The sequence below is a fragment of the Indicator indicator genome, chromosome 4 (genome assembly GCF_027791375.1).
Source record: "Indicator indicator isolate 239-I01 chromosome 4, UM_Iind_1.1, whole genome shotgun sequence".
Lineage (NCBI taxonomy): Eukaryota > Metazoa > Chordata > Aves > Piciformes > Indicatoridae > Indicator > Indicator indicator.
In genome coordinates this window covers 19,886,550-19,913,441 of record NC_072013.1, presented here as the reverse complement: position 1 = coordinate 19,913,441, position 26,892 = coordinate 19,886,550, and the positions used below count along the sequence as shown (strand labels likewise).

Sequence of the window (26,892 nt, the reverse complement as noted above, 5' to 3'; positions counted from 1 at the left end):
ACTGTTCTTATTGAGAGTAGTTAAGTACTAATTCCTGACTAGTCTGCTATCCAAAGAACTGTTTTCCTGCTGTTGAGGCTGAAAAAGTATTCTTAATACGACTGAGACAGCAGCTTCCTGATCTAGACAAAGTCCTAGCTTGGAGTGGTGTTTGAGCTTCACAGTGCTTTTAGTATCGTTGGCTAAATTTCATAAAGTACAGACAGGGACTAAGTTTGGGCTGACTCTCATTTTAACTCTTCTGGTTCTTGGAGAGTGATTGCAATTCAGACATAGTGAAGTAAAGGTGTTTTAGAAGGAAGGTATCACATATATAGTTGCTTAAGTCCACTACTCCAGTGAGTGTTGGAGGAATAAAGGGATGCTCTTAAATCTCACTGGAAAATCAGAGTAAGGCTAGTTGGAAATGTTTTGACTAGCAATTACTCCCAAAGGTCTCTCAGAACAAAGACAGTGTTACATGATGCCTTTCTGAATCAGACCCCAGGGCTTTAAACTAACTGCAGTTTTGGAAGTTGTCAAAAAAGGTTGTCAAATGTGTGACTGCAGAGAAGGTCTTCGATTTACAGAAGGTATTAGATCATGAAAAGGGCTGTAGGGTGCTGTTAATTCTGCCTTGCCAAGCACATAAAGTCTTATAAACTTTGTGGGCAGGTGAATTGCTTTCTCTGGAGTGCATACAATTTTTTTTCCCTTCCTGATTCAACTAGAAAAAAAAAACCTTTTCTGAAAAAAGGGCAAAAGTCTGCTGCTACATTAATGTTTTTTCCTCGAAGGGGCTTAGTAAACATAGTCATGTAAATTACAAGAGCTTCACAAAAGCTCCCTGTAATTACAGGTGAATCTCCAAGGACACCCATTAGAGGAGGTGGCTTCTCCCTTTATCTTCAAAGAAGCACTTCTTGCAGAGTGGCTTCTTTCTTTTAAAGGCAGTGGTGAAGTATTCTCCTTGTATTTCTTCAGGAAACTTATGGTGCAGTGTGTCCCCTCTTGGAGCAGACCATGCCATTTGGGTGATCTTTTAAGAGGAGCAGCTCTGCTGGTCGTGGGAAAATTGTCAGTCATCTGCATCTTCTGAGCGCTAGTTGTTCTTTTAAGCTAAAAGAATAAAAAATGAACTTTGCTTTCATTGCAGTAGAGAGCATTGTTTATTACTTTTAGCTAGATTAAAGACTAGTTGTATGGCCCCAGTTTGCCAGAAGCAGAGCTTAATCAAGCAGTAGTGCATTGCCCAGGTGAAGATAAAAAGATGGGGCTCTTTAGGGACACGAGTGAGTGACACCTGGACAAAGCATAATTGCTGGAGCTGAGACTGCTCCTAAGGGCTGAGCTGACTTGGATTTGTGTCTCAGTGTGGTGGTTCCGTTTGAGAAGAGAGAGAGATGCAGTACAAGAAGCTGCTCTTTAAAGTACTTAGAAAATAGTGAGAAATGGAGTGGCACCACCAGATACCTTACAGAGGAGACATGACATGGTGAGCAGCTGGATCATAGGCTTATTTCAGCATGAAGTGGGATTTGCTTCTGCTGGACTTGTCTTAGTCTGAGGGATCAACACCCAACCCCTGGGTGGTCACTTCCTAGGCAGAGTAGTTAGGGTGAGATTCTATTATGGGAAATCTGAAGTAAGTCCTTGTCTGATCAAAATTACATGAGTACTAGATCTCAGTTTAAGTTCTAACATTGCTAGGACAGAATTGCCACTAATGTGAAGAACAGCAGCCCTTTCTTCCTGCAGGCTAAGATTTACTTCTAGCATCTCTGCCTTGTAAAATTCTCCTTCTTACTCCCTGAGATCACAGTGACTTACCAAGCAGTACTGATTTAAAAGCTTCATGGTTTCTTTTCTTTACAGTGCAAGCCTCCTCTGAAAGTGAAAGACTTGTTTATTGATATACAAGATGGCAAAATCTTGATGGCTCTACTGGAAGTCCTGTCAGGACAAAAGCTGGTGTGTATACAACAGGGTGAAACCTCCTTAAGCATGGAGCTCTGTGCGTTATGAGCAACATGGATATCCAAGGGTGAATTTGGTCCCATGTCTTGGGTATAGTAAAGAATTTCAGCAATTTTATTGTGATTTCCTTATGTCACAGACTGCTTTGTGATCAGTGTAAATGTTCCCTAACTCTCATGGTTTTTTAATGTTTTAATACATTAATGCTCACATATTCCATTTGGAGATCAAGTAAGTCGCCTTACCAAGAGAAGATGTATTTGCTGTATTAATCAATACATTCTGTTTCAGTTTTATCTAAGACCATTATGGCACTTGCTAGGTCTGCTGATGCTTGTTGTGGTTCTGAGTTTAGTTCTACTATCCTGGCTCAAGTTTCGTTAGTATTATTGATATGGTTTAAATCAGAAGGGCAAAGCTTTATTTATCAGAATCCTTTTCTCTCCTCCCTTTCTTTGTAAGGGCTGTATGATGTTCCATATACTAGAAATGGAAACACTGAGTGCAAATGCAAATAACCGATTATAGATGACTTTCATTTTCTCTTTCTACATCAATTTTGTCAGGAAGTACGCTCTTCTCTGTGGGTATCACACTTGGATAAGAGGAAAGACCTGTTCTGCAGCTGTCTCAGCACTGCAGATGCACTTGCAATCACATGATGATGCTCCCTAGTGACTGAATCATCTGCATACTGCAACCAGGATGGCCACTGTGGTCACACATTCAGAACCACACATTATTTAATATTCCTGTAGTTTTGGGGAGTTGTAGCAGAAGCGACTTTGTATGCATTCACACAGACTGCACTAGGTTACACCCCAGGTCAGGCAGGAGGGCAAAGAAGGTGGTAAGGTCAGCTGGCCAAACTTGTTGCGCTGGCAGTTGGGTGTTCCTGCACAAGTGATAAAAAAGTGTGCCAAGGTGAAACTGCAGGGAGACAGGCAGGCAGCAAACCTGTTTCATTTCTGCTTCCTGCTTGCCTGTATTTGCTATGAAAAGTGCTCACCATTCCTAGTTAGGATAATTTAATTAAAGAAAAAAAATCTATTATTACAAGTTTTCAGGTAAATTTGATCCTGTGACTGCACATGGTTAGGGAGTGATTACATAAATAATCCACATTGGAGGTCCAAGGGAATGATAACTTCTGGAGAGCAGGAAAGCTGTTTGCTAACCCTGTTTCACAACATCAGGGGCAGAAGGTGTAGTTGAAGCACTTGACTGATCAGAAGTATGGCAATAATTTTACATAAGTAGATTTCCTTAGCTTTATATTGTCTCTGTGTTTGTAAGCTTTGTATGACACAGTGAATAATTCCATCATTTTAAAAATGTGGCTTTTATTTTTTTCTAGATGCACGAATACAAATCTTCAACCCATCGCATTTTTCGTTTGAACAACATAGCTAAAGCACTTAAGTTTTTGGAGGACAGTAATGTGAGTATTTCTAAAGGCTGGTCTTAATATCACCTCTTGATGTATGTTGCAAATTTTAATTCTTGTAATTGTAACTAGTCTGATGCACTTCATGTACCTAAAAGGAATGTACTGCTTAAAGGCACTGTGACTTAGCAGCAAGGCTTAAAAGCCACATGAAAATGTGTAATGAGAACACCTACTGAGTCTAAAACAAGGATTATTTGGTCATTTTTATAATATAAAAGTTCAACAGGATTAAAGGATCAGGAACCCAATATTAAAAGAAAATAAAAAGATCTGAGTAGTTTTTATGAACTGGATCTTAGTGGCATTACTTCAGTTAGGCTGAAGGTAGATGACTTTCATCAGAAATACTTTCAGTCATACAAATCATGTATTTATCTGGTGGACTGCTGCAGCAGCTGATCATGAGTCAAAGGCAAGAGCAAATTAAATCTTGGAACAGGATATAAATGCATAATTCCAAGAATCAAAGCCTTGTAAGGATGTAACTTCCCTCATAGTTTGTGTGGCACTACTTCAACATCACTTCCTAAAGTTGCAAGTGACCAAGCAAGATCAGACCTTGCAGCTTGAAAAGATTCATTCCTTTCATTTTTTTTTTATTTCTCCCACTAGGGATTTTTTCCAAAGCTTTAAGGATGTGGCCTGTGTCTTGAAAATTCTGTGCTTGAAAAATGTTAAGAAGTGATGAGGTCATGAGAAGTCTAGTCATGTAACCACACATAGATATACCTAGATTGTGGTACACCTAGATCATCAGAAAGAGAAAACAAATACTGGACTATGTCCTATAAAGGACTATGGTAAAGTTTAAACTTTATGAGTGAGAAGGGATCTGTTGAGTACATGGGGGCAGAACCCTGCCTTGCATGGAATGCTACTACAGAAACTGATGTCACTTCCTGCTTCCCTACAGTGAGCTTAGCTCTTCTCCAAGGATCATGCAGCAGTGTTAGTCATTCAGGAGAGTCACTACAAACCTCACTGCAGGAATGAGCGTGATGTGAGGTCTTAGTGGATCTTTTACAACCTCATAGACATGGAAGGTTTAATCTGCTTTATCTTTTTGTCCTGGGCAGTATGTGAAAGGTCAAGTAGGTGTCCAGTAACTTTCAGATGTTCCAGTCTCCTTTTGTAAACCACCAGCAGGGGCTGATCTGGCCCTAACCATGTGTATCTACATGTCCTGCTATAGAACTGCTAAGAAATACTTCACATGTTCGCATATTTCTTAACAGTTTCCCAGCTAAGGTCCACTAGCAGATGAGACTTTTTTTTGTTGATATCAACACATTGCAGACTTGCAGCTGAAGTGTGTCTGGTTGCCAAGACCTTGCTAAGGAACAACGTAGAAACTCAATGAGCAAGGCCAGGCAGGAGGAGCTCTGGACACTGGAGACCTTTTAATTAATAGTGCTAAATCACCTACTTTTCTATGGATTTCTTGTTTCCTTAAGAGAGTAAGCAGCCAGTGTCTTCTAGACAGGTATCTTTACTGCACTGAGTGACAAGCATAAGCAGCAGTAAGAGGACAGAACTGACTCTGAGAGCAGTCTACTGATGAATGCCACTTGCTCACCATTTTGGAGAAACTGCTATTCAAATATGCTAGGTCTTAAAGGGTTTGCCATGCCAAATACGTTGGAGCTTGCAAGAATTCTGAGCCTTGAAAGATGACAGCTAGAGGTGTCTTCTTTGCTAAGATTGAAAACTGTTGTGCAAACCACTAGATAAAAAATTATTCTGCTTTCCTTTTTTAAGCTGAACCAAACCAGTTGTTGAAAGGTGGTGATGAAAGTGTTGGCAAAGTGCCGTGGCTGCCAAGAGCTTCAAGGTTAGATATTAAACCACAATGGGTGGAACCCATCAGTGAACGCTTCTGTGGAAGTGGGGTAGCAGGGTACAGCACTGCTAAGTGATTCATCATGTACTGGATTTCTAAGTGATAAATGGGCTGTATGCTGGCTTTAACTCAATCTGGGTGCCATGTGTAGTACTGACAGCTTCCCTGCTTCCTCCCTCCTCAGTGACCTTTGCCAAAACCAAGTCAAAGTGTTTGTGTTGTCAAAGAGAATAACATCCTGGTGTTATCAGGTGGAAGAAACTTCCGTGTGGGAAAGTCTAGAGTTTGCTTGGATTAGGCAACCCTATCCTTTGCTAACTGATTGACTCAAAACTCTGTGACAAGCTGCATAAGGCAAGATAAGTAAGGAAAAAGGAGATGCATAGCAAAAGAGGAGTAAGCAGATTTTATTAGGGTCTTAATTTTTGTATGAGAAGTGACTGTCTAACTTTTAAGACTAGGATCCACTGTTCTTGCAGAATAGGCAATGTCTTTTTCCATTTTTGTATGGAGGAAATGCATTTGTGGTCCTGAGGATGCAGAACTGGGCTCTCTTCTATTGTGCAAATATGCTGAGGGCTTGAACTAAGAGTTCCATGAGCAGGCTAGTTGCAATCAGGGCAAATTATCATTGACACAATATTTCAGTATTGCTTTTTGTCTGGCCAGTCAGTGACAGAGGTGTTCTGGACATAATCCAGTAGGCTCAGTGCATTTTTTGTATTTACCTTCCTTCTTTGAATTCATGATCTTTTCTACAGGTAAAGCTTGTTAGCATCGATGCAGCAGAAATAGCAGATGGAAATTCCTCTCTGGTACTTGGACTAATATGGAATATAATCTTGTTTTTTCAGGTAATGAAACGTGATTACTTTAATCATAAGTGAACTGAACAATTTTCATGCTATCAATCTATTCCAGCTGAAATCTGATTTATTTAAGTTGATTTTTAATTCTAAATAACATAATTAAGCATGATAAACCTGAGCTTTTCCCTCCTAATTGATGCTAATTTTATACCTGCAGCTGCTTTCTTCATTGGACCTATTTTGGTGTAAGCAGGAGACAATTTAAACCCTTGTTTGACTTGGACCAGAATTGGAGCTTCAGATTACTACTTTCCCTTCTCTCCTGTGCCTTCTCAGGGTTCTGTTCCAGATTCCCTGGATCTGAACCAACCTCTCAAGTTTGGTTCCAGGTCACAGTTTATTTTCAATAACCCTATCTGGATTTGGTCCAGTGTGGTGGGAAATTCCTTGTAGAATCACTGACTCAACATGGCAAAAAATTACAACTGATTAAGACAGCCAGTTGAAAGATTTTGAAGGACCTGGAACTGACAAAGCTGATTTGAGCCTGGGAAATGATTTAGCCCCAGTCTTAGATTAAAACAGCCCCCTAACCTACACATAGTTTGCAAGTGACCTTCTAGACAATACCAAGTTCTATTGAACAGGGAGAAACACATAGAGGTTTCTCTCAACTCTTGTAAGACTGTAAGGCACTTTCTTTCCCTTGGGTTATTTTAAAAATGTCAATGGGTTTAGAAAATAATCTCAAAGTTGCACTGGGGTTTCTTTCTCTGGTTCTGCTCCTCAAGCTGAACAGTGGTGCACAGCACCAGTTTGGCTAGATGGACTTGCAGGCAGAGATAGTGCGACCAGAAACGCCAGCAGCAGAGGGCATGGGGGACTGAAGAGCAGCTGAGTGGATAATTTAGGCTCAGCTATGAATGCTGACCAAGGGCAGGAGTGCTGCTGCAGGTTACCATTTCTTAACTAAAAATATTTTGCTCAGACAGGTCCTGTGCAGATAACAATTTCAGTTAAACTATCTTTTCTCTCTCAAAGACATGTGTGTTTGCTTTTTGTTTGGTACAAATTAGCTCAGTTCAGCCTGAACTGATACATTGCCCTTTCTGTCTCCTGGGATTGGCAGCTGAGCTTCTGCTGGCTGTCCAGCTTCTGCACTACAAATCAAGAGTTGTAATGGACAGGTCTATAATAACCTCTTAAAATTCAGTTATAGCACTGTTATCTTTAACGTCTGTATGAAAACAGGCACTGAGTTCTCTGTGCAGCCAGTGTTAAACCTGAGCTATACATGCTTTGCCTCTAATTACAGATTAAGGAACTAACAGGCAACCTCAACAGGAACTCCTCCTCATCCAGCCTGTCCTCTGGGCCCAGTGGTCCAGAGTCAGACACATCCCACCCCAGCACTCCCAGTGTGGAGAGAAACATGTCCATTACAGTGAAGGATCAGCGGAAAGCCATCAGGGCTCTTTTAATCTGGGTTCAGAGGAAAACCAGGAAGTAAGATAAAACCTTTTATAAAAATATGTTTTGATGCCTGCCCTTTTGAAGCTGAACCTCTTTCCTCTCCTGCTCCATGTGTGCATTACAGTGTGCTGTGGCTTCTTCTGCTTTCTGAGTTTGCAGGTGCATGGTCTCTGCAGGGGAATGTATCACCATGGCCATGTGTCCACAGAGGCTGTCTGACCTTGATGCCATGTGTGCTGCCAGCTTCAGAATTTGTGTGTTAAATGTTAACTTGCACTAATCTGCTTGGCACTGTCTAAAACAGGATCGTTCCCTCCTCCCCCTACCTCCTGGCTTTCATGCAGTCTATTTGCTGCTTCTCACTAATTAAAAGGTAGGCAAAAGCAAGAGGTGAACTAAAAAAATTAATACATTGAAAGATTTTAGCAGCAGCCTTTTAAATTATCAGCATCCCTGAGGGTGTTTCTCAGTGCTGCAGAGCACCTTGAAGGACAGAGACCCTATTAGAATCCCTCTTCCCTCAGAATTAAAGAGGGGGGGCAAATCTTAAGTTGTTTCTCATGAATGTGTAACTTCTGCGTCTATTTCCATTGCTCAACACATCTCTCTTGTCCTTCATAAAAAAGCAGTTCTTTTGCCAAAGCACTTTTTCTTGTGATGCTTTAACCTGCCAGAGTTACTGTCGAGTTAAAAAACTTTAGTGTAAGATGCCTTGAGCATGTGTAAATACTTGGAGTGTATTTTACATTATTACCTGATGTGATGACTGCCCTGCCAAAGAGGGCATAGGTCAAACTTACTTACACAAGTTGGATAGCTGAGTACTTGGCATTTTTGTCTGTTGATGGATTTATATGTTCAAATCTGCCTGTGAACACAAATGTTGTGTCTTGTGTTGAAGACACAAATTTCTGTAGTGTTCATATTTACATACTTGAAACGGTGGGCCGCATCCTCCCTTGGTAATCTCTGGTGGAGCTAAGTGTGCTTGTTGTGCAGCTAAACTTGTCCCAGAGAGATGTGCAGTTCACTGTTGCCACTGCAGACCATAGAGGAGGCATAGTTTTAGTCCCAAAATAATTCTGATCATGTCATTAACAGGGAGGTGGTACAAAGAAAGCGAGGACCAGGGAAGTAAAGGCCATAGACTTTTTAGTCCAAAGAGTTCTTGCAAGTGCACTATCAAAAACATAATAGTGTCATTCTAATCCTGTTATGCAATGACCTGTGCAGAATTTTTTGTTCCTGGTCTGTGTTTTGTTGAAAGCCTGGTGGTTGTTTTTTCCTCAGAAATTTTGGTCATCTCACACATTTGTGCTTTATATATATACTGGCAGCACTTGCATTTGGCAAAGGACAATTTTCTGCTATAGAAGGCCAAGTACACAGGAATGTGAATCATTTATGCTTATGTTTTTAAATACTTAAGTGCTGGCAGTCTTCCCAAGCTATGGTATTAAAATGCTGGAGAGCAACAGAAACAAGAATCACAGAGACTTTTGGTTTTGTGAATGTTAAATGTGGTTGCTGAGTTCCTGAGGGCTGTGTTTTTAATAACTACTTCCTACAAGTGGATTGGTGTCAGCTGTTAGTCAGACCAATTGACTTTGTGAATCCTTGTGTTTTATGGACATATTTTCTGCATTTTAAAATCCAAAAATGTTGCAAATGTGACTAGTGCACCTCAGCAACCTTACTGTTAACTTTCAGGAGTCTTTGAAAATGGTAAAGCCTTTACATTAGATTTTGTAACACAACCACCTATGTAAACTGTACTTAATTCTGTTCAGGTACGGTGTTGCAGTTCAGGACTTTGCCAGCAGTTGGAGGAGTGGCCTTGCTTTCTTAGCGGTCATAAAAGCAATAGACTCTACTTTGGTAGATATGAAGCAAGCACTGGAGAAATCAGCTCGAGAAAACCTGGAGGATGCTTTCAGCATAGCACAAAATAAATTGGGTGTTCCTCGGCTCCTAGAACCAGAAGGTAAAACTTTGTTGGATAACATTCAAACTATAATGAATTAATTAATATTGCATTGTGATACCTACCAAAATACTCCCTGTGAGCAGGCTGTTGATGCAAGCAGTGTTTTGGGCTTATTGGTAAGAACAATAAAAATTAATTGATCACTGGCTTATAGTCGTATGCTTCCAGTCCTGTCCTTGTAAGCTCCTTGGTAGGAGAGATCTCACCATCATTTTAGGTATGTACACTGGCTCTGGTTAATGTTTAAATGCTATGTGACATCTGCAGATGTCACACCCAGTTGTGCTGAGAGGTGTGACAGTGCACCATTCTGAGATGCCTACAGCCTGCAGACACTAAATGTCAGTCAAGGATGATGTGTGTCTGCTGTACTAGAAGAATGGGTAGATACCTATTCAAATGCATTTGCATCTCCCAGTTTTTCCTTACAGTGCATATATACACACACACCTATATACATAAACATAAGCACATATGTGTTTTTATACATATTAAAAAAGGAACTTCTTTATAGTGTTTTGCCTGAACTCTACATGACAAGTGTTAGGCCTTGATTTTGATTGAAAGCGCAGGTAAGATATTTCTGCTTTCATGGGTCACCTCTTAGAAGACTGGGCAATCCTGCTAAAAATAAGCCTCTGCAGTGTCACTCAACAAGATCACTGTATAGTAACAACAACCTAAATGACAGTATGAAGGTGGATGAAAAGGGACACTGATCAGGGTTCACTATGTGTTTGGAAATAGGAAAAATTAATGTGAGTAGGACATTGAGAGCTGTTTCGAGTACCATCGACAGTGCAAAGTATTTCTCTTCACTGTCAGAAAAGGGTAGCTGTCATTTCTCTTATAAAGGCAAGATAAATGTCTGATGATCTGTTCCTCTGCCGTTGTGCTTTACAATCGTGTGTGCTCAGGACAGCTGTGTGTTTCTGTAGATATCATGGTGGAATCACCCGATGAGCAGTCAATTGTGACATACGTGGCACAGTTTCTGGAGCACTTCCCGGAGCTGGAAGGGGTATGTGTTTACTGCTATGTTATGACATGTTTTAAATTGGCTTTGGTGTACTTCATCAAGTCAAACGTTGCTGGATTTATCTTCTAGATTTCTTTCTAAGATATTAAAAATAAACCACAAACTCAGATGTAATTTTTTACACTTTTGTTTAATCCAGTCAAATCAGAAATTCCTAAAACGCTTTAGGTAGAGTTGTATGTTTAAATGTTTACATCCAATTACAACTTTCAGAGGTTAAATCTGCTTGCACAGGACTCAGCTACTTTGCTTTGTTAGTCTTAAATAAGGCTGAATTTTATCCCTTCTTCTATGATGATTCATTGAACTTCAAATTTCATTTTGACTTCTATCTTCTCAAGTTTGAGGACTACAATCAGTCTGAATTTAGCACATACCAGACACCAGAAGCTGAAACTTGTCAGTGCAGGCAGTCAAAAGCACTCATTGTAAGCATGGTAAACTGCAGCATAAAGGATCCAGGACTCTATTGCATACTTCAGAAAAAATAAAGAATTGAAGAATAAGCAGGGACTGACAGTGTCACAGATTGCAAAGGTCTTTTGAAGAAACAGAGGGTAAACTTATGGAAGAAGATGGAAACCTTGGGGGATGGAAAACTTGGGGGAAAATAGGAAGTCCCAGGAACTGGAAGAGAGATCTTCATAAGTTGAGAAACTGTTCTGGAACTGCTTGCACTTCCAGCAAACTTAGTTCCACATAGTCTTTTTGGTTTGAAAGGAGCTCCAAGGGACTTAATGTCCCTTGAGTATCTGGGTAAGTTTTGGTGCTAGAGTACATGCACATAAATAATGGCTCCCACATCTCATATTTCTTGACTGACTGTTCTAGTTGATACTTATTTTGTAACTTATAAAATTGGTGAGCATTACTAAAGTCACTGGAATTATTATTATTATAATAGAATTATTATTAATAGGCTAGATTAACAATAAGATTTGTTTGCATTAAACTTATGGGCATTTTAATGGACAAAGAAAACACCAATTTTATTTTTTTTTTAAATACAATCTGTTGGAGTGGAATCATCCAGTATATTACTATATTTCATGGTGGATTTAGTGGACATGTTAGTTTTATTATATTCCCAGGGTGTGGGATTGTGTCAAAAAGCCAAGTCAGTTGTCTCCACAGGTGCAGCTGGGAGAGATGAATGCGTTAACAACTGAGGAGTAGGCTTGTCTGCATTCTAATCTTCCTGTGCAAGTGGCTTCTTGATGTTGAACTTTGTTCAAGTCACTTGACTTGCCAAATTGGATTCCCTGTTTTCGAAATAAAAGAGTCCATTAATTTGCTATTCACAAGGAAATGGGGTGATGGGTTAGGTAGCTACCCTTTTGTAGTGTTTGGGAAAAGTAAAACGGTATCTGAGGTATGATTTCTCTTCTAATGGTATCATCACTTTTAGGAAGACTTTACAGATCCTGACAGGGAGCTTCCAATTGAGTCCACATATGTCCACATCAAAGACACACCTTCAGAAAAGGAAGGCAAAATACTGATTTTAAGTGAAAGTGAAGAAAACATGTATACTGTTAACCATGAAAGAAGTCATCCTGCTCCTCCAAAGGTTCATATTCATGACACCCCTGAGATAATCCCATCGGAAAACATTGCTGAAAACTGTAATGGAAAACTGAGTCAAGTGTTAGGTGATTCACAGGAAACATCTGAAGAGGAGCCTCAGAGGCCTACCTCACTGAAAATTACTGGATCTGTCAGTTTTGAATCTAATTCCTCTTGGGAGGTCCTAAGTGATAAATTCATGCCACATGAAGGAAGCATATCTGATGATCCATTGAAACAGAATGATGACCTTTCTCCAGCTGTTCTGACAGATCAGAAGAATTCTGTTGACTCTTTTGAAGACTACTCTGAAGAATTAACTAAAGAAACCTCTACTGAATATGATAATGAAACTAAGAGCCTCTCAGCCAATACCTCTTCTCTGAGTCCATTGTCCTGGACTTCAGGTATACTTACAGATGAATCTATAAATAAAGTAGAAGAGAGCAAACCACAGACTTCAATTCTTTTACCAGAAGATACCTCAAAACAAGAAGATATGCATAAGTATGTTCTTCATCTGTATGATGAAACAGTGAAACTTCCAGAAAATGAAGATACAGAGCAATCACCTGTCTTCGAGACATTAGAAACTAACCATTGTTCACTGAATCTCAAAAGCCAAGAACTATCTACACAGCATGAAACATCCGATGACTCTCTGTCAGATGTACCTAAAAATCCTGACGATCTGGACAGCTGTGATGAAATTGAGTCTTCAAATGAAGTGTCGTCCAGTTCTTCAAAAGTATCCATAATACCCCACGATCTCTTTTATTATCCACATTATAATGTTCCCATATCAGCAGTTTTGAATGCTTACCTTGAGCCTTGTATTGAAGGTTATGATACTAGAAATGACAGAGCTTCTTCTGAAACAATAACTGATAGTTTACATGAAGAGGGCTTATTAGAAGATAACTGCAAGGAAGATGGTCCAGAGCCAGACTTAGTGAATAAACTGTGTGTCCCTCCATCAGAAATGGATACTGAGGATGGTGAGGAGGAAACAACAGATATTGACAGTCCCATGGATTCTTCTGCAGAAAAAGAAGTGCCATTATTAGTAGGGGAAGAGTTAGAAACTGAAAAATTTGGCAAAAAGGCCACCAACCTTGAAGATTCCACTATTCCACAACATCCTGAGGTATTTTATATTTTGATTACGATCATAATTTTTCGTATATATGGAGGTTTAGCATCTGACCTCAAGGTTTTCATTTGCTTTCATTTTGTGGTGCTTTGGAGAAACGTATAAAATATATTTGTTTTCTTGTCGGGTACTGCTGTTTGCCACAGCCCTCTACTGGAATGAATGGAATTGCAGGTCCCTGAGGAGATCTGACATTAAAATAGAAAATAAGCCCTAATACTAATAATACTGCAAATATTTGAATTTTAATTATGTTTTAAAGTATTTTGAGGCTCCTGTATAATCCCTTGGCATAAGAGATTATCACAGAGGGTGTTTCTAATAATTTGTAATGAGCTTAACAGAAAGTAGTACTGCTGATAACAGAAAGGATACAGGCAAAGCTACTTTTTGTCTGAATCCAAGTAAGTTTGCCTACAAAAACTTAAACCAATTTGAGTAGCATAAGTTACATGGCTAAAATGAAGGCTTGTCTACACTGGAAGAAGATAAAGGGAGGATATTCAGTAATTATTCTGGGTACTTGGTTTAGGCAATTTGCAGTGTTTTTCAGAAATGAGTGTCCATTTAATGTTACTCCAGATGTTGCTTAGACAAGCTGCTTGGACACATTTTGGTCCTGACACGAGTAATGAAGTCAGTTTGCTGTTAGCTTCAAAGAGTGATTGGGGATTATTTCAAAGAGTCATGTCATGTCATGACTTCATATAAAAAAGAACTGCCAGCTAATTGTTTGTATGTTGAATTGATGATACTTTATCACTCAATGTATCCAAAAGTATTTTCAAGAAATGAATTGCTGTTTAATCTCTTTAGTGAGACTTTCAATCTTGTACTAAATTCAGTTTAGCATCTGAGTAGGCTGCACCACTAAGACATTTGGAAGGGTGGAGAATCAGTCTTGTTGTGTAATGTAAAATGTTTCTTAATTTCAACAGGCCATAGCAGAACATCTAGAGGATTTACCAATAGCTATAGAGAGACCAGAAAAAAGTGGTAATAGGGAGGAAGAAGGGAAAAATATGATCAAAACAGAAGACTTGCATATCTCCGAAGTTGCCACTTCCTCTTTGCCACAAGATAAACTGGAAGAAATTGCTGATTGTCAGGAATTTACCAGGTATTCCACATTAAGTTTTTCTTAAATACACCTAACTGTTATGAATGCCTAGTCTTTTGAAGTGTGTCCTGTCTATTGGATGTTTCTTGTAGGCTTCTTTTAAGTGCAGTGTATTGGGACTCATGGGCTTCTTCCTGTGTTTCTCATAAATGTTTTGAGTGATTCAGTGCCAGTAGGCCTTGGTTGGATTTTACTGTGCAGTTTTGCTTTGCAAAACCCAAGGGAACCACAGTGCACTTGGAATGTGGTGGTGTTAGGACTTTTTTTTTTTTTCCAGCAGAGTGTTTTGTAGTATAGATGAAGTATTCAATGTGAATTGTGACACCATGTAGAAGTGTGACAATGCTTCATTCCAACAGATATTTGTTGGATTTTTTTTCCTGTCTCTGAAGAAGTGAATGAGGTTGTAGTAGACTGACGTTGCCTGGCCACCAGGTGTCCACAAAGCTACTCTCTCATTCTCCATCCTCAGCAGAAGGCAGGGAGGAAAGAAGATGAAAAAGTCATAGAACTCAATAGGCATGACAGTTGCTTCAGAGACAAATGTCTTCATAAGGAGCATGTGTGTCCCTCTCAGCCAGCTTCTTCGTTTCTTTTAGTTTTATGACTGATTACAACATCATAGGGTATGGAAAATCACTCTGGTTAGTTCAGGTCAGCTGTCCCAGCTGCCTCTCCTCCCCACCTCTTGCCCAGCCTCAGCCTACTGGCCTTTGGGGCAGGGAGCGTTTGATGCTGTTCAATCACTGCTGAGCAATGACTGAAACACTGGTATGTCACCAGCTCTGCTTCAGCTACGAGCACAAAGCACTGCACTGTAAGCAGGGCTGCTGTGGGGAGAGTTAACTGCAAACCCAGGACAGAGACACTAGGCTAATTTTATTCCTTTCACTTCTGTTCCCTTTTATGTTCTTATCTATTGTATTTGAGTGGGATGTGAGCAGTACTACTTGGTTCTTATCACTAGCACTCTAATGAATTTGATAAACATTTTCTCTGTTAAAAAAACATTGCCTCCTCCAAGCTTTCTGTTCCCTGCAGGGTTTGTCAATGAGGTCAAGGCACGAAAAACCTATCAATACCATTTTTGGGGAAAAGATTCAAATTCAGCATATTGATTTTTTTATTGTGGGTCTGATTTTCCCCAAACTGCTTTTACTAATAAATTCCAGTCCATAATCTAATAGACACAAAAATTCATATTTATCAGTTTGTATAGCTTAAAACTAGCATGTTTAATCACAGGAGCTCTCCTTGAAGTCAAAACAAAGCTTAGCTTTATGACATTAAAAACTTTGCTTTTACATCCGTTTCAGAACCAGTGACAGTGATTCCAACATTTATCTCCGAAAAAGATTTCCTAATACTTCTGAAGAGGTAAGGACAGGAAACCTAACATTGTTTCTCTGTTTCTCTTAAACTCCAAAAGTTCACATACTGTAGAAGCATCTATTCTCTATATAAATCCCTGTGATAATATGAAAGCTTGGGATTTCTAATAATTTTAGTGTCAAAACCAAGCACAGCTGAAAAGCTTTAGTGAGCTCTCCTAAATAGAGGGAATGGAACCTTACTGAACCTTGAACGATCCACAAAAGACTACCTAATACTGCAATTAAATCTATCATAATTTTGAGGCTTGCTTCATCGTAACTATAGAGCTGCAATATTTCAGTTCCTTGATGCTGCCTTTATTTTCTGCTCCAGTTGTTCACTTGTTTTTTAGTTTGTGTATTCTCTATATGTATGTTTGTGTCCTGGTCACAGCCCTGCAAAAATGCTGGGTGTCTCCTGAAGTGCACTTTCAATGAAAGATTGGCCTCTTTCTCTTTCCTTTATACTAGCAGTGTATTATTATAATGTATTATGTAATATGTATTACATTATCTCAACGGCAGCAGCTAACCCTAAAGGAATTTTAGTTGTAGTGTGAAGCTGCATCCTTAACATCAGATGTAATTCATACTGGTTTCTTGAGAACACACTGTAAAACTTAGCTCTAGATTTTTCTTTTTAAATCATCAGCAGCAATCTGGGCAGACTGAGCAAGAATAGGAACATGGCTCTTTTCAGCACAAAATAAAATTTTGATTGTCGTGGAGTTTTAAAGAAATGCTGCCACCAATGTTCAATGAAACAGAGGTTTCACACAGATGCTTTAGTTTTGCAATGCTGTCAGTACTATTGGAAGTCTATACGAATGAGGGGGTCTTTATTCAACTGAATGACAGCAGTTGAAAGCAAAAAATTCTTCTGATTTCACAATTCTTTCCTTTTCTGCAGTGGATATGCTGGCAGGAAATAAATTTGTAAGCACACTTTCATTTTATTTGAGCAATTACATAAAATACACACACAATTACCACCTTTGTGAGAATGCCAAATTCTGTTTTTCTAATACGATCTATTCCTGTTTTTTTTTAAGGAAACCTATGATGTAAGTGAACAGAAGATGACAGCTATGGGTGAAAATCCATTAATCATCAGGTAAGTCATTATTATTCAAACAAAACAAGGAATCCATTAACTTCCAGGTACTTCTGACGATTTTATAAAGGGATATTAAAATGAATTATAATGGTAGAGGCTGACAGGATATCTTGTGTAATCGCTTGGTGTAAGATACAAAACTTTATTGCTTGAACTCCCCATTGACTAAAATGCTTTTCCTTGACTTGAAAGATTCATCTTCCTAAGCAAGATTGTGAGCACTTTACCCACATGCTGGATATTTCAGACCAAGAAAAGAGTCGGAGGACTTCAAATTTGAGGTCCTTTGGCAGTGATGGCACGTTACAGGTTTGGAAGACTGTCAAGACTGTTTAGTGTGGATAGTGCTGGGGAAAGATGATACTTGGTGGAGTTGTGGCCTCTTTTAGAGCACTCAGGAGTTTCTGTAATCTGTCCGTGTGTTTAGAATTAGGGTAATGGATCCTGAATGCAGAATGTGCTTCCCTTTGCTATTAGTGTCTTAATATCTATACGAAATAAGGATTGGTTTAGGTATTCCCTCTCAGGTGATAACTGAGTAATACCTCCAAGAACTTCTAGTTAAAATGATAGTTGCATTTCAATATGAAAAACACACAAAATATTACTGGGATCCAGTGTCCTGGTCTCACACTTATGTTAAAAACCATACATGCATAGCAGTCACAGTTATTTTTGTTTGCAGACTGCTGATACTGAGCAATTTTTGTGTAATACACAGGCATGGTATAGTACATGAATAAGTAGGATGCCACAAGACAGAAACAGGACTTGTTAAAACAGGCCAAAACCCATTTTCTCAAAAAGCAGGTTAAAATTAAAAAAAAGTCTAGTAGAGAGTGATTCATATAGTATTATAAATTTATAACATGAATTATAATTTTATAACTCATTATAACTTTGTAACTCATAACATGAGTGCACCATCAAGTACCTTTTCCAAGAAGACCATCTCTTGTCTTTGTTAGAGCTCAGTCATTCATGCAGAATTCATTGGGCTTTGTCCTTAATGAACTGAATCTGGAATTTTTGAAAGTTGGAATTCTGGAGTCTTGGAGTCTTGGTCCTTTTCTGTTTACTGTTGTGGCATTTGACATGAGAAGCTCTGAAAGTAGGTGATTTGGGGAAAGTCTATTGAGGCAAATACAGTGTATAAAATCATGGAAATGTGATACATGTTTCCCAGATCAGCACGTATCTGAGCATCAAATGGCATCTTTTTTGACTAATGGAAATCACCTTACATCAAAGGATTGTGCTGTAAAGGCATGTAGTTAAACTACCTGATAATTTGGCCAGAGTTTTCAGAAGATTTATTGCTATTTACACTAACTCCTAAGGGAACACATTGCTTAAGCCCTATATGCACCTCCTAGACTAGTTTGGACTCCAGCTGACTGGATTGAAATGCTTTGTCAAACTGCTGTCTTTTAGTCCATCCTCCGATCATCCCAGCAAATATTAACAATAAGTGGGTTTTGATCTTTTTTCCTGCCTTTTATCAAATTCTCTCCCGTTTTCAGGAAGAAAAAGGACTTGGAACCAAGTGAGACTCCAGCACCAACTCATGAGATTACGATTTTTGAGCAGCCCGAGCTATTTTACTTCATCATTTTCTTCTGGGTGCTGGTCTACTGCCTTTTACTCCTCCCACAGCTTCTTAACAACAAAGTTTGATCTCTGTGAGGTGTGAAAAATAAAGGATGCTGGCTGGATTGCTTTGTGTATCTGCATATGAATATGTAACTTCAGGTGAAGCACAAACAGAAATGTAGGACCTGGTATTTGTGTCTTTTATCAGGATGTCCTTAATTCCTCCACTGCTGTGCTCTGACAGTGTCTAGGCACATTTTATATGATGATAATTGTGTAAATATATATAAAAATTACCTGATTTAGTAGACGCAATTTTGTACATTTGTGCCTTGCTTTATAAGATGCTAAATAAAACCAGATAATTATCAGTAGAAATATCAACAATTCAGAGCTCCAGTCTTCAAAAATAATTCTTCTGGCTTCATTTACTTGTGTAGGGTCTGACAGCTGTGGAAGAGTGGTGATGTTGACTTGCCCATGAATCTGACACACTTGCAGGGGCAAGGCTAGCAATGCCTTTTCACATTTTCCATGGAATTCTTTGAGAGAGCTGGAGGCAGAGCAGAGCTGCAGATGCTGGAACACGCTTACCTCAGTAATTGATTATAATTCCTATGGTAATCCAGCAGAGCAACAGAATCAAGCTGAGGGGTTTATTTGGCCAGGGGAGGCCGGTGCTTTTAGGACTTAAATTATTTTTTACCCTGTACCTTTTGTTATGTTTAATTTGCAGGAATAGGCTGCGTGTGGAGAACCATGAAGAACATACATGCTAGCTGCTCTGTAGGAGGGATCATACAGGAAATCTCAGCCCAGAAACTTCTGTAGAGAATACTGAAGAAATACACTTTTTGTATGTTGCTGATGGTGGCCATCTTTGAAAATATGTTCAGGAAGGTTAATAGTGCTATCAGGAACAGATACTATGGTTTTGGTCTTGCTTTTTTTAAAAAGTAACTCACTACTTCTGAGGTTGCTTCTTCTTTTCTATTCTGCATTCAGGTACCAGATCATTCTTCTTTATAAGCTTTTTGTTTTCCTGGGATTTTCTTCTGAGATGCAGTTAGAATTCAGTAACAGCAGTGCACAGCAGATGATCTTAAACACTGAAGAAAAAATTTTGAACCTCTTTCAGTCAACAGACAGCTGAAGTGTTTCCTATTCTGTCCTGTCACTGTTGACATGAACTGGATTCACCCTATGAACCTAAAAATAAGATCCTTTGTGCTTGGTAATGATCAGATCCCATTTTCCCAACTTAATTCAGTCTAAATCGTTGTAAGTTAAAAAAAAAAATACATTTCATCTTGCTGATTAAAATGTTCAGCATTTTAAGTGATCTAAATTTGTGACGTATAAATCTGTTTGTGCTTGTTGATGACAGTCATACTTCCTTCCAAAAGAAAATATTTATTAGAATTTTTGAAAATACTTCCATGAAATAGGTGAAAGCATCATGCTGAAAAGCTAGTGCTTTTTCTCTGAAAGAATAAAACAAAATACAAGACACTTTATATCCTTATCCTGAAAACCAGTGATTACCAGGCTGAGATGTGGCAGCTGTTTAATAGCAGCAAGTAGCAATGTATATTAGTGTGGAGCAAAAGTGTTGATAACTCCTTATTAGGTGCCACTCTTTATAGGCTCCTTTACTTTATGACAACTCTTTCTGAGCCTTTGTATCTTACTCTCTGGTTCTTCTATGTTTCTTAGTCTTCATCAAAGATTATCTGAAGCTGGATTACAGGCTCTCCATAAAACTTTACAGCTATCAAAGTTCAATCAAATAATGTCTTCTTGTGTCTTACCTCATAGGAAAATTAATCACAATGAAGAGGTCTTTGGATGTCTCATCTAAACAACTCAGATCCATAAATAATGGGGAAAAAAAGGGAATACACTGATACTGGCAACTTCATTACATGGTATTTTCTTCCAAGAGGGAGAAAACCGACGGTTTTCGTTCTTATCTCCCACTGATGAACAGTGATTCAAACAGTGAAATGAGCAGTTTAAATTCTTTTGATCATCTCATCTAGTGCTTAAACTGATGTAACGCCTTCCAGTCTAGTCCATTAAGAGATGGAGATTGTTTCTTCCATGCCAAATAGATGAAAAAACATCTCTGTGCATGATGACCGTCCATGATATTTGGTACTAAGTTGCTTTCCTTATGTAGGATTGGTCGCTTGTGCTTTTGCTGTAACAGAAGCAGTCTACCTTACTCAACCATTCCATGGGCAAGATAATCCAAGGTAGACAGCTAAGAGTGATTACAGTGGTGCAGTGTACAGAGTACAGTGGCAGTCAACTCTGCATGAAAAGAGGCTGAACTCTTCAGGAGGCTTGCCATTACTTGGAACTGCAAAAAATTACATCTGCATAACCAGCAGCTTTGTCCATTTAAACTGACTTGTGCATGCCTGAACTTCTTCTTCCACACTGCAAGATCCAATCTCTCAGTGCAAGTGCCCTTGCTTCTTGTTGATCTTTATGTCCTATTCTGAGCTTATGGTCTAAAAGCCTTTGCTATGGCAAAGCCTGTTTTTGCTTGCTGGCTAGAGGACTGCCTTGAAATAGGAGAGGTTTTAAAGGCTGGTGGGGAATCTTACCATCTTTCCATTTTCCAACAGAAACATGCACTGTCTGAATGTGGAAGTTTTTCCTGATTCTTTTGCCTAGGTTTTTGAAAAATCCTGAGCTTGAGCTGGCTGCATTTGGTACTATGATTTAGCAGAATTCAGATACACAAGGGTACTATCTATTAAGACCGTTTCTAAAACCCGTTGTTCTTGGCCAAGCAGAGTATTGTCAACTGTAAGTGTCAGGGAATGTTTGAGGATCACTGGATAAAGGATGTTTGGTGTTCCCAGAAACACTATTAAAGACCAAGAGAGAGCTGTAGCAGGATGATTCAGTGTTACTGTAGTGTAACTTCAAGGCAAATGTTTGATTGTGATTTTACAGAAAGTGCAAAGAAAATATATTCTATTAAAACAGAACCCTGCTAAACATATATGGGGCAGATGTCTTAGAGCTGAAGAAATGAGTTAAACAGTCACATAATCTACAAGCTGAATTGAATATAGCTATTCCTAAATTGTAGGAAATGATCAGTGCAAAAAGAGCAAGCACAGATTACATTAAAAAAATGACAATCACTTTTTAATGCCATGAATATTTTTGATGGATTGAGCTCTATAATGTATTTTTATTGAGTTTCTAGATTGTAATGAATGTGTCTACAGAATTTTATGCAAAGCTTGAGAGTTCAGCTGTTTTAAAATGATTTTTTTATATAGCAGTGATTATTTTATCTATATATTTAATAGAAAGATTTTAAGAGTACCTGTAAAGATCTATGTATGTGATAGGATTATTTATTAATTATGACTCATGAAAATGAACATTGAGCTATGCATCAGTTGTGTCATCCAGCTGAAGACTGGAAATTGGGATCAAAAGAGTTTTTAGTTAACAGGAGACCTGAAAAACATCAGAAGTGATTGAAAGCAATTGTGTGATTCTTAAGCTGCATAGCAGTATGTCATTTTGTGATGTTAAACTTTCAGCTAAAGTTGCAAAATATACTGAGTGATTAAGCTACTTTCTTCCATTAAAACTTCCTGAGGCTGAAATTTCTACATGTTGATATTTGGTGTCTAAACACACTTAAATTCTTTACATCACCTGGAGACTGTCAATTTTTTCCAACTCAATATGACTGTGACTTCTTTATCCATAAGTTTTTTTTAGGGCTTTCTGCACCAGTCCCCAGAGAATTGGAGCTTTAGATTATTTTGGCCACAGTATGTGTGTTCATATTCAGCCATCTAACAAGATAATAGTTGTAATAGTGCATTATCACTTATCACTAGCTTTAAGTACTTGGATACCCTTCTTGCCAAGCTCAAACTTGAATGCATCCAGTGATGTGTTCAGTTCCTCTACTTCTGTGGAAGTCAATACAGCACATCTGTGTGCTAAGCACACACTACAGGATCTGGCCCTGAGGACACTTCAGCCGGCATTAAATCCCATAGGCCAGGAAACAGCTGAAGCCTATGCATTGCCCTTAGTGCTGGATCCCCTCAAATCCAATGTACACAAACAATTACACTGACTTCAGTAAAGCCTATTGTATGCATAGCATTGGTTAAATTCTGCAGGATCAACCCTCTCTTTTAGGAAGGTAACATCCACTTCTATTTTTGATTAAGAATACAGCAGTGAGAAATGAATGGCTGGAAGACAAGGGTGAGATTACAGGCTGGGATGTGGCTGTGGAAGTTCCCAAACCACTACAGCTGAAACTCTTACCCTGACAATAGATTGCCTGCTGTCTTCCATTGAGCTAATAAGTAGTGGATCTGAATGGAGACCAAAAAAATTCCACATTGTGCAGTTTTTTGTGAGGTAAATAATATTAAGTTCTTCCTGTCAGCATACCAGTGATAACTGATTTATAACTGCCCAACTTACTGTGTCTAAACAGGACTTGCAGTGTGGCTTGTCCCAAGATTGTGAAGTGTATTTGCACATTAAATGATATGGAAAAGTCATATTCTGAATGGCATAGCTTACTTATTCTGACCATCACTTGACTGAACTCTTACACTCAGTGACACCTTTGATGACTCTTTTCCAGGCAGCTGCTATTGCTGATGCTGGAAAACAAGAACTGTTACTTTCTCACTGTGAGGAGAATGCCTAATTTTGTGTTTCTGGAACACAGAATTGACTTCTGGGTGATTCATACACTTTGTTCTTCATGAAAAGATTAGAAGGGGCAGTAAAAATAATTTTCCTCAATGAGAAATGATGAAACCTACCATTCCAAGAAAGGCTAGATCCTGACCTTCACTGCTGTGCTCAGGTCAGGTAATACTTTATTCCCAAAATAGATTTATTCCTTTCACTGGGCCTTCCTGGGATCTCTGATTCACAGAATACGTTTGCTCAATGTTCACGGGCAAATTCAAACGGGGATCCCAATCCAGAACCATTACTAGAGTAACATAAAATCACCATTGTTTTGTTAGAAATGACTGGTCTGATTGAAACCACAAACTTTCAAATTATATGCTGCTCATTTTTTTGAGAGAGAAACAATGCAGTCTTTTTTTTTAATGCCAAACAGACAATTCAAATAAGGATTTTTATTTTAATAAAAACTTAGTCTCGAACAAAACATAGTTTAGCAGGCATACCACTTTGTGCTATTGTACTCTGCTGTGTAAAGAGCTGAAGAAACTGTTCTACCCTTCCTGTTATAGTTCTCCAGTTTAAAACACAATCTGTAAAGTACTAGTTTGCTAAAGAGTTAATGACTTACATCTTGTAGAAATAATTTCTAAGTAAAGAATGTAATGTTTAAAATACATGTTCTCTTTGGCAGGTGGTGAGAATGATGGTTACATAAGAACAAATGCTGCAGGAATTTGAGTGGTATCAAAAGACATACTGAAGGAAATGCATTTTTGTGTACTTTTAAATACATTTCTTCTGAATGCTTTCAATCAGTGGTATGTACTGGATGTTTGCACTTGTTGCTCAAAGCTAATTTTTGTGAGAAAGAAATATATTCTTCTGTATAGTTGGTACACTAGAAAAGAAAATGTTTTTAGAAACTGTTACGCTGTAATAAGAATAGTATTTACTAGTGAATAGTTCCACTTTATTTTATAAAGTGTCCAATTTTGAAATAAATGGACAGGCTTCCTGTATATAATCTGCTATCTGTGGGTTTGTCCTTGTCCTTCCAAGAAAAGATCTTCAAACACCTCATTTCAGGAGGGATCACCATTTTGTTATTTAATTTATTTATTCATTTATACATATATTATATATTGTATTATATATTCTATTTACTTATTTATTGATTTTCATGCCTAGAAATTATAGTAACTTTTAAGCAGAGAAGATCTCAGTAAAGACAGCAAATTTCATACAGTGCAGTGTTTGCCCACCTACCCAAAAAGTGACTTAATTTTGAAGGAAGAATCTAAGCTTTTATTGCACTCAACAAACAGAATGAATTTCTAATGTTTAGAAATGTGAAGATTTATTAATTTACTAATGCATAGAAATTGGCATTATAAAGACAAGCCATGGGCAAGCTTACCAAACAGTTGTGTGGAATTAGACACTGTTCTTACAATTCAGTTTATCTGGCCTGCTTCTACATACGTGTTTATTCTTGTGGATTAGTAAATTACGGGGTGCAGTACTGATTTGCTTTTACTGTGTTCCCCTGTGTACACCTCAATTCTCTCTGCAGGATATGAAAAAAAAAGGAAAATAAAAGTATGACAGAGATGTAATGCAGTTCAGAAGCAGCCCCCTAATCCTTCTCCTGAAAAAAAAAATAACTAAATTAGAGAAACACAGAGAAAGAAAATAGCTTTTTCTCCAGTTTAGTAAAGTTTGGTGGGTATCATGCTTTAGGAACTGTAATTGTTCCTCTGTTCCTTCTATAAAATAAAACAGACTCACATGCCTTCACATGGTTTCTCATCACCACTGGAGCAGCTGGTACCTGCCTATTGGACCATCCTCCTCCACAGCTTAGCCTGGTAGCCAGTAAGAGAATATTCATAATGTTGTTGAGAATTTGGGATATTTGGGTCCAGTCAATAGCAATGCTCACTTTATAGATTCACATAATAATTTGGGTTGGAAGGGACCTTTAAAGGTCATCTAGTTCAACCTCCCTGTAATAAGAAGGGCCATCTTCAATAAGATCAGGTTGCTCAGAGCTCTGCCCACCTTGACCTTGAATGTTTCCAGGGATGGGACATCAACCGCTTCTTAATTAGCATGACTTAAAAATCTCTAGATACAGTTTGAAACTAGTCAATTTTACTGGTTTCAAAAACTAGAAGCAGGAGTGCCTTCAAGTTGGTGGACAGGTAACAACTAACCCTTTGACTCGAGCTGTGATTTTTATTAAGACACCAAAATACAGCAATAATATTTTCTTGAGTTGCTGTTTCTATTGATGCTACAAGGATTATTTCTGATAGAGTCAATTGCAGTAATTCATGAAATACCTTCTACTAACTCTGTCCCTTGGTTAGATGGTACAGTTCTCTGCCCTTGCCAAACTGTACACTTCACCTTGGAATATCATGTAATATGTGACCAGAGTAAAATGTGTAGCTCCATCTGCTGTAAATACTTTGAACTGATCATTTTGGCATTACTTTTTCATGGCTGATCTGTACCCTGGATATCTGGTTTATCGCTTTGCTGAAGGATATTTTCTGCATGCTAGCAAGAATCAGCATAATTACAGCATCTAAGTACATTCATATGTTGCAAAGTGGTATTTCTTAATTCTTGGGCAGAAAGGAGCATTTAAAAAGAGCATACCTAAGGACAGTGGGAAGTCTTGTTAATTATTGTACAGTACATCTTTTGTACTGTCATTGCAGCTGCTTGTGAAATGCAGATATTACATGACTCACTTAACTCAGTGATAAGGGAAAAGAGATTCCCAGTTACACTTCTGGTAAGTGACAGCTTTCCACAAAGAGAAACAGCAACGTTTTTTGAGGCAGCAGTCATCATTGCCAAGTCCCTGCATAGGAAGAATGGATCTGTTGATGCACCTTTTTGAAATCTCAGCTCCAGTTTTAGGAACAGAATCTGTTCAAAACAGGGTCCATCTTTCTTCTGATTTCCTCCTCCATAACCATACCTTTCTCATAATACATTGCACGTGTTATTAGCACTGTGGTTTAAATTGTTTGCTCTTTTCTGCAGTGATTCACAGCTATGAACTGAAAAATCTGGTAGCCAGACTAGGGCCTGTTCGAGAGGAAAGTCTCAAGTTACATTTTCTGAAGGGAGTGCAGAATAGACACATGCTTTCCTGGCCAGAAACTTAAATGCAACACTCTGGCCCATATTTTCTCCATGACTTGCCTGCTCGTTTCAAAGTGTGCTATTGAAAAAGCATGCAATGCAAGGACAAAATAGCATCACAGAAGGTATCAACAGGAGGCAACAACAGATAAATGAGACAAATGTTTCTGTTTTCTTGTTGTCTTACAACAACTATTCTATGAGTAAAACATCACAATATTTCCAGTACTAAACACATGGGAAAAGTTGTAACTCAGTACATTGTTACTACTCTGTTCTGGATTTTAATTAATTGAGCTATTCTATTCTTTTCATCCAATGGCCTGTTGGCTTCCTTTTTATGGTTGGTTGTGTGGTTTTTACCAAATATTGAATGGCAAGCATTTTGAAGTACATGGAATTTTAGAGTTGTGTATCACATTGATGACTTCATCTTAAAATCTATGTAAGAAATTTGAGAAATTAATATAAAAGTCAATTTTTTATTTGGGCTTAAAGCCTGAAGGTTAGCTTCATTATACAAGCATGACATGAAATAACCAGT

The 26,892-nt window shown here is 38.4% G+C and overlaps 1 protein-coding gene across 1 annotated transcript in view; it reads left to right on the top strand.

The window, feature by feature from the left end:
* Positions 1–18,560, top strand: part of CLMN (calmin) — a 70,312-nt gene extending 51,752 nt beyond the window's left edge. The window contains exons 3-13 of the mRNA XM_054400568.1: positions 1,855–1,950; positions 3,314–3,397; positions 6,008–6,100; positions 7,371–7,561; positions 9,319–9,512; positions 10,454–10,536; positions 11,963–13,267; positions 14,212–14,393; positions 15,710–15,770; positions 16,819–16,880; positions 18,407–18,560. Of these exons, the coding sequence (XP_054256543.1) occupies positions 1,855–1,950; positions 3,314–3,397; positions 6,008–6,100; positions 7,371–7,561; positions 9,319–9,512; positions 10,454–10,536; positions 11,963–13,267; positions 14,212–14,393; positions 15,710–15,770; positions 16,819–16,880; positions 18,407–18,560 (2,505 nt within the window). The remainder of the gene's footprint in view (positions 1–1,854; positions 1,951–3,313; positions 3,398–6,007; positions 6,101–7,370; positions 7,562–9,318; positions 9,513–10,453; positions 10,537–11,962; positions 13,268–14,211; positions 14,394–15,709; positions 15,771–16,818; positions 16,881–18,406) is intronic.
* The last annotated feature ends 8,332 nt before the right edge of the window (positions 18,561–26,892 follow it).